General features: G+C 39.0%; 1 protein-coding gene and 1 pseudogene across 1 annotated transcript; one reads left to right on the top strand and one right to left on the bottom strand.

Annotated features, from left to right (window-relative positions):
• The first annotated feature begins 660 nt into the window (after positions 1-660).
• On the top strand, positions 661-1,891 carry LOC126628790 (putative UDP-rhamnose:rhamnosyltransferase 1; annotated as a pseudogene).
• Positions 1,892-2,613: 722 nt separating this feature from the next.
• Positions 2,614-6,926, bottom strand: LOC126628290 (uncharacterized). The gene is made up of 6 exons (XM_050297948.1): positions 6,452-6,926; positions 6,274-6,371; positions 4,717-5,534; positions 3,640-3,769; positions 2,971-3,314; positions 2,614-2,885 (listed from the first exon to the last, which is right to left on the bottom strand). Exons 1-6 carry the CDS (start codon positions 6,744-6,746, stop codon positions 2,762-2,764), a joined length of 1,809 nt encoding a protein of 602 aa, XP_050153905.1. The 5' UTR covers positions 6,747-6,926; the 3' UTR covers positions 2,614-2,761.
• Between the last annotated feature and the right edge of the window lie 1,082 nt (positions 6,927-8,008).

Below are 8,008 nucleotides of genomic sequence, written 5' to 3'. Positions count from 1 at the left end.
TGGTGGTATTGGAAATATGCAGTGTGTTTCGAGTATCATGGCGGAAGCGGAAGCTTTGCAAGTAGCTTTGGTGGGTTGTGTGGCGAAAGGCTTTACATCTATACAATTGGAGACTGACTCTCAGGTTCTTGTTGATATGATTCATGGCCGTATACAACCAGAGGTGATCTTGGATGGTATCTTGTGGTATATAAGTATTTTGAAGCAACAATTTGTAGCTATTGAATTTTTATATACTTCTCGTGCCTGTAATAAGGCTGCACATATGGTGGCATCTTATGCCGTGCGTATGGGGGGTAGTCATTCCTGGGATGGGTTGGAACCAGAGTGGTTGTTTAATACTCTGGCTTCTGATGTAAACATTTCGATTCGTATTTAAAAAAAAAAATAATTGTTTTAAATCTGAAGTAATAAATTAAAATTTTAAATGAATCTATAAAATTACAAGTGCATTGAATTAGGATTTGGATTTAAAAGAATTAAAACGCAAAGGATTTTGGTGGATTTAAATGGATTTCATTGGGTATTTTTTTAGGCTTTTAAAAAAATCACCTCCCTTTAGAGAGAATTTACTCAAAAATCATATAAATTTCTTGGAAGTTCATTAAAACTCCATAAATTTATACCTCTTTTAAAATCTTTTGAAATCTCAATTAAATACGCATGTTCGAGCAAGCCTATAAAGAGTAATGTGAGCTTATCATGAGCTCTGACCCCCACCACCATGAGCTCCTTAATTGAACCTAAGAAGCTTCTTCACATAGCCTTATTTCCATGGCTGGCATTAGGTCAGATATACCATTTCTTGAGGTTGCCAAGCACATAGCTCGGAGGGGTCACAACGTTTCCTTCATATCCACCCCAAGAAACATCCAACGCCTCCCCAAAATCCCACCAGACTTAATTCCTTGGATCAACTTAGTCCAAATCCCGCTACGGTGCGTCGAAAGCCTCCCGGAGAATGCAGAGGCCACCATGGACGTGCCATACCTAAAATTGGCTCATGACGGACTTGACCAAGTTATTTTTATTTCCTCCAAACTCACTGTGATTCCACTAGGGTTATTGCCACCAATGGATTTTGATCAATCCAGTGAAGAGAAAGAAGATAGCAACTGGCCCTTAATTTGTGAGTGGTTGGACAACCAAGAGAAACAGAACGTAGTTTATACACTGCACTCGGAAGTGAGTTTAATTTAAGTCAACAAGACTTCACTGAGTCGGCTCTTGGACTAGAGCTATCCGGGTTGCCCCTTTTTTTTGGGGTCCTTGGGAGGCCCGGTTGGTCAAAAGTTGCTGATTCCGTCAAGCTGCCGGAGGGGTTCGAGGACCGGGTCAAGGGTCGTGGGATTGTTTGGACAACTTGGGCAACTCAGCACAAAATCTTGGCTCACAAGGCAACCGGGGGATTCCTGACACACTGCGGTTGGAGTTCGCTCATAGAAGGACTACACTATGGTCGACCTCTTATCATGTTGCCCTTCTTATATGACCAAGGGTTAAACGCCAGGTTTTGGGACAAGAAGATTGGAATTGAGGTGCCAAGAAACGAAGACGATGGATCGTTTACGAAGAACTGGGTGGCTAAGTCGCTGAATTTGGATGTGGTGGATGAGGAAGGGAAGGCTTACAGGGATGGAGCCAAAGAATACAGTGCATTATTTGGAGATAAGGACCTCCATGATAGATACATGGACAAATGCGTGGAGCATTTGGAAAAGCATACATGAGGTTTGTACGTTTTTGCCCCGGAAAGAGGCCACCTTGTTGTGTGATTTGTATGCACTTTTATATTTTCTGAAATGAATTTTAGTATTATCAACTTAATTTTAGTATTTGTTTTGGTCTGATATTCTTAATATATCTAAAATCATAAAAACCTTGATAGCAATTTTTTATGGATTGAAAATCTTTTTTCAAGTATGTCGTTCTAGTAAGTCATAGACATCTGAAAAAGAGTAAAAAGTTCTACAGTAAGGTTCACCCTCGCACTTAGGTTGTGCACATGATTTGCGCATGACCCGTATTAACAGTATAAATAGTACAATGACGACACACCATCTATATCCTATCAATATGGTGGGATACGTTATCAATAGACTATCTAGCTGAATTATGGGCGAATTAACCATGCGCATAACCCAGGTGCCCGAGTGAGCAGCCCTCAAAAGGCATCTAACCTACTAGCAAGTTACTCTTTTCGGCCCTGTCCTATAAGGATTAGGAGAATGGTGGTTCCAATGTAGCTAAATCATCCGTGCAATCTCTTGCTTACATTCCACGGTTTTCCTACAACTGAGAATCCAAGGGAAAAGATCCCTTAAGGCTTTGATATTAACCTCTAATTAGGGACCGAAATTTGTGTTAACCAAAGTGTTCATGTTGTCTCTTTTGTGTTAACCTACTGAATTCTAGTCAACACTAACTGGTCCACCCAAATTAATCATTTTTAACGACTTCGAGTTAACCAAAATATTGTGAACTACAACTTTGAAATTGAACTCCCTTTGCTTATTAACCAAAACTATCACTTATGCGTACGTATAAAACTATAAAAATAAGCGATTAAAAGAGAGGAACAATTTTCCAAACAATTGATGACCAAGATAAAAATGATAGAGCGAAAAGAAATTCATTAGCGTCAAGCAACGGTTAGCATACAAAGTGAGCTTTTACAACAGATGTAAGAAGGTACTGAGGGTCAGAACAGGTAGCAAGCACATAAGGTAAAAGTTTATACCGACTGTTCAGACGCAGCAAGTTATTTACTTGAGGGAGAGGTCAATCTATTTTCATCGGAGTCATGCTTTGATGAAGTATCTCCGCCCATCAATTCCTGGAATCCTTCCACCTTCACGGGTGGAGCCCTCAGAACACTCATGTTCCTGCACACATGAGCGAGTTCCAGAATGTCAGTGAAGCATTACTCGTATGGACAATTAATAATTTTATTCTTCAGATTTTCCTTACTGTGCTTGGACTTGAGGAATTTGGGAAGCCATCTGTCTAAATTGATTGCCCGACTGAGCGTGGACATTTGACATTGTAAGATTCGACATTGGAGGAATTTGCTGCTGCCTGAACTGCATCTGTGGATGTCTGCTATTGAAACTGTTGAAGGCATTACCATCCATGGGTAACTCTGATGGGGCTTCAATCTTGACCTGTACCATTGGTCTATCCTTCTCCATATCCATACCCGTGCGAGGAGTGGATGGTTGACGTCTTCGCATTCTTTCTAACTGCTGCTGCTGCTGTAAAGGCACGTTTTTGGAATGGGCAATTTGTTGCACCTGTGGATGCATTTGTCGGGCCTAACAATGTAATAAAAGAAACCATTATTAATAATATCGTACTATGCAAAGATCAACTTTTTCTTTTTCTTTTTTCTGAAAAAAGATCAGCATTTCGAAACTACAAAACCCCTACAACTCCATAAACTTCAGAAGCTATTTGGGAAACTGAGGAAATACGTACAGCATCCCCACAGATAACCCATTAACAACAACAACAAAGCCTTTTCCCACTAAGTGGGGTCGGCTAACAGATAACCCATTAACGATCCATAAAATAACTTATACACAAGGATCAGGTTCAAAATGTAAAATTTATAAAGGAAACAATTGAAATTATCAATACTTGTTGGGGTAGTCGAATAAGATTCTGGTGCTGTGGCTGCAACTGAGACTGGATTCCGTGAATTTGCTGCTGAGTTTGCTGAAAATTCTTGGAGCCATCTTTGACTTGCTCCACCAGAGCACCAAAATTACTTGTGGAAAAAACAAAAACACGTAAGTAATGGATACACTAGAAACTTGAATTATTACATGATTAATTGGCACAAACACAATACAATGTTGATAATGGAAGGGAAGAGTTTAAATTGAAAGTCCAAACCTAACGTCCTTAGATTTCGCTCTGCCAGTCTCAAAGTCACAGACAAGCCCATTCTTAAAATTATGTTAACGGTCATAGCCCTTCTATTGTTAATTTACTTTAGTGCTAAAAATATATATTCGCCTTAACATTTACAGGGCATCTTCCATTATGAGATTATTCAGGATTGTTAAGTTCGGTCTCCTAGAGTCTACTTGACTATGGTCACGGGCAGGGTGAAATTCCTCATAGCTTCAGTCTCCTAGATGAGTTCAGTACTATTTATTAGCTGCTAAGATGAGTGTCTGAAGCAAATTTCAAGTAAAATACTCTTAAAACCGTGATTAACACCCTGGAAGAAGTTCATCTGTATAAAGTGAGAAGGCAAAAAGGGAGCTTTCATGATTACAAAAAATGCCCCTCCCTTCTTGAAATTTTTAAAGAATGTAATTTAATTAAGAACGGACAAACTGTAAAATTCAAATCAAAACTACCTCACGTACAGGAGGAGTAGTTATCGAAATCTATTTTTGTTTTTATTTTAATCTTTTAAACACATCCAAATTCAATTTTTAAAAATAAAATACAAAAGAGACAATTGCTACACTCGTAGGTGTGTGGCTAGAGGCTAGTTTAATCATTAATCCGGAGACTATAATATCATATTATTTTGATCAATCATTTTACTCTCTTTTCACCTGGAGAATTCATACCAGCTTAAGTAATAGATCATAAATAAATTAACACATGAACCAACAATGTGAAAGTAAGTTTTAAGAAAACTACCACTAGATAAGACTAAATCTCAACAAAAAAGAGAAAAGTGGTCTGTAAACTCACCCATATCCCACAGTTTGAAGGAACATCTTTAGCAGTTCAAGGGCTGAGCACTGCTTTCTGTAACTATCAGCAAGAAGTTTCAAGCTGCCACCCAACTTCAGGATATGGCAGCTTAGTAACTGAGAAAAAACATCAATTGGAACTTCTGTAGTACCTTCAAACCCAATATTTGTCATCATCCTAGCTACTACCTTTTGAGATAACTGTGTTGCTTGCTCTTGACTAAGACATTTTTTGTTCCCTCCAGAAGCATTTTTTCCGCGATGTAAGATTCCTCCTTGTTCCATGCTGAGGTATTCAGGCCTGATGCCAAGCCTCTCAAGCATAACGGGACTCCTAGTCATTATCTGAGGCAATGTATCAAGAACTCCATAACATTCCACTTTTTTGTTGTCACCCACTCTATTCAAAGGTGGAAGTGCACTATCGGGAACACAGTTGAATGTAAACATTGTTTCCGGGAAAAAAGATGTTTCACTATCAACTGAGTTACTACCATCTAAAAGAGAACTTGGATTCATATGTGATGCATCTTGGATGGGATTTCCATATCCCATATTTGGATTTTCTTTGAAAGCTACTCGTCTTTTCTTATGACTCTCAAGAAGCTTAAGGTAAGCAGACATCTCCTCTGGGGTACGTTTCTCTGATTCTCGCTCCACCGAAGACAACCTATAGGGTTTGCTCATTCTATATCTCTCAATAAACTGATTATACCATGTTTCAGGCAGCTCTCCATTTTTGAATCTCAATGATATGTTATCAATTTCAGATTCTCCATATCTTGATCCAGCACCAAAAGCTGCTTTAGATTGAACCTGAAAACAGTCATACACTATAAATATATAACAATTCTCCAGTCTCCAAAGGTTCTGTTTCTAACTTTTTGCTTAAGTTTCCTCCCACGTTTCTTTTGACTTAAGTTCATAAGTTCAGTTCAATTTATAATTGTATCGCGGTTGGACTCGAATGTGGGCCTGTTTGGTGCCCTTCTTGGGTCCCATTTTTTGTTTTAAAAAATAATGAATGCAGCTAAATTACTTAATACTTATTCGTCCAGAAACAAACAATTGGATCCAGAAAGGATACCAAACAACCCCTTAGATTCTAGAATTCATATTGTTTTGGGTACACCAGGGTAATAAACTCCGCCATCTGAATTGGCGCATTTTTAGATTCTAGAATTCATATTGTTTTGGGTACACCAGGTAATAAACTTCGCCAACTGAATTGGCGCATTTTGCTAATGATGAGGAGCTAATCACTTACGCATCCATATGAATTCTGCGAGATGAAATCTGAGGACATTTTTATAACCCATTTCCATTGAATTCTCAGTAACCAAGTTTTTGAAACACATGAAAGAAAACGCGGAATTCATATGCAAACGAGGTGAGTGAATTCCACATTTTCTTAAAAATGATTCCATACATACTTCACATAAAGAAAATTATAACGAAATTCGAAAATGCATAAACATACAAAATCCATGAACTAATTTCAGATTACTGCACTAACACATTCAGGGCACAATCAACGAAAGCTCGAAAATCATACCTTGGACGGCACCGAAGCGTCACGCTGTTGAACTTGAACCCCATCCTGAGACGAATTATCTAGAGTGAAGTAGACGTCGTCCGGGTGGAGCTGCAAATCTGCACACAAAAGCAATGGCAGCCATGAGAAGCCATGAAATTAAGCCGAAACGAAAGCAACGAGAGACTCAGAAACTCACAATTGGGATTGAGCTTGGAAACGGCGATTGAAGAAGAAGAGGAGGAGGTGGAGGAATTGGGGTGGAGGAAGAGGGAAACGCAGGCCTTGTCGAAAAGAAGAGCTCGAGCGCGGAGTTGGAGATGGAGGTGAGGCCTAGATTTGGAGTCCATGAAAGCTTCCCAGGTTGAAGGGGAAATGAGGAAGGGGGCGAAGATGGCGTGGGTGGAATCGCCGAGCCATGTGCGCCAGACGTTGCAGGATTCGAGTTGGCAGGCGAGTTCGTAACCACGACCGTCGTCCCCAAGTAGAGCCATTTGGGGAAAGGAGAGAGGGAGGGACGACTTGGAAGCTGTGCTGGTCAGTGGTGACTATGGCAATTCAATTTCTGCGTTTTCTGATTTTGGGGTCTGAAAATTGAAAATTCAACCCAAATCAAAAAAGAGAGATTTACATAAAACAGTTTTTTTCATTTTATTACATTGTTTCCGTTGAATAATATAATCCCATGTATAAATTTCTGTAAATGTTATTGTATAATTGAATCCAGACGTTAACGTGGGACCATGATCTTTTAGAATTTATTAGACGGATCAGAATACGTATATTTGAAAAGTCCGTCGTGAACTCAACATCTCTAACCAAATTAAGCTGTTCAGACGTGCCAGTTATTTCACATCTTGATGTACTCTAAAAAGGTGGTCGAAGTCCGTCGACTTTTATGATCATTTTTGTTCCACAAAACACGGAAACCTAATCTGATTGAGGAATCGATAGGTTTTTTGTATTCTTGAAGATTCCTACAATCTACGAATTGACGTGGGCCGCCAATAAAGACTACACAAATATCTAGTCCTATATAACCTCTTAAATACTTCCGGTTTAATATGAATTATGTATCATGGAAGGTCCCTCTCATCACTAGTATAAATACCCTCATCTAGGGCACACTTCTAGGAATGCAATTATCGCATACATTATTCTAGTGATAAATACCCTCATCTAGGGCACACTTTTGGTAACGCAATTATCGCACACATTATTATCTTGTCTATTGCTTGAATCTCAATACTGCTTACTAACTTAATCATTGGAAAGCCTTTGGACAGTACCCCACTGATACCTTAGGTTAATTGTGGTTTTTTGTTCTTTTACAAGTAGTCGAATTTGTCCAGCTACTCCGTCTGCAGCGGTGCGCAAATTTAATTTCAATAATTGGTGCTCTCGTTGAGAGTTGACTCATATCTCCTGACCAAATCACTCTACCACGCTATGTCTACTTCAGATGGTTCAATGAATTCTGGTACCAATTCTAATGGAGGAACTCCCAAAACCTCGTGTAGGAAGTCTAAGCGTGATCTGGAATAGATTGAGGACCGAACTTGTACCTAGATTATATAATAAGGAAAACTAATGAAAATGGCTTGAAAACTTTGAGTTTTAATGATAAGGACAAAATAAAGGGTAAAGTGAATAGTACTAGGATTGACTTTTTAGTGTAAAAATGTGGTTTTTTGTTAAAGTGAACAGTACCGGGTGCTTTTCGTTAAAGTTCCCATAATAATATAAAGTGAGACGA

Source organism: Malus sylvestris, chromosome 1 (genome assembly GCF_916048215.2).
Source record: "Malus sylvestris chromosome 1, drMalSylv7.2, whole genome shotgun sequence".
Lineage (NCBI taxonomy): Eukaryota > Viridiplantae > Streptophyta > Magnoliopsida > Rosales > Rosaceae > Malus > Malus sylvestris.
This window is presented reverse-complemented; position numbering and strand designations above follow the sequence as displayed.

What these genes read in the sequence shown, in the direction of transcription:
- LOC126628290 (XM_050297948.1), bottom strand. Translation starts at nt 6,746, where the DNA reads ATGGCTCTACTTGGGGACGACGGTCGTGGTTACGAACTCGCCTGCCAA. An exon ending in TTCCAAGCTCAATCCCAATT is followed by an intron (nt 6,372 to 6,451) that starts GTGAGTTTCTGA and finishes TTTTGTGTGCAG; the next exon opens with ATTTGCAGCTCCACCCGGAC. An exon ending in TTATTCGACTACCCCAACAA is followed by an intron (nt 3,315 to 3,639) that starts GTATTGATAATT and finishes TTACATTGTTAG; the next exon opens with GCCCGACAAATGCATCCACA.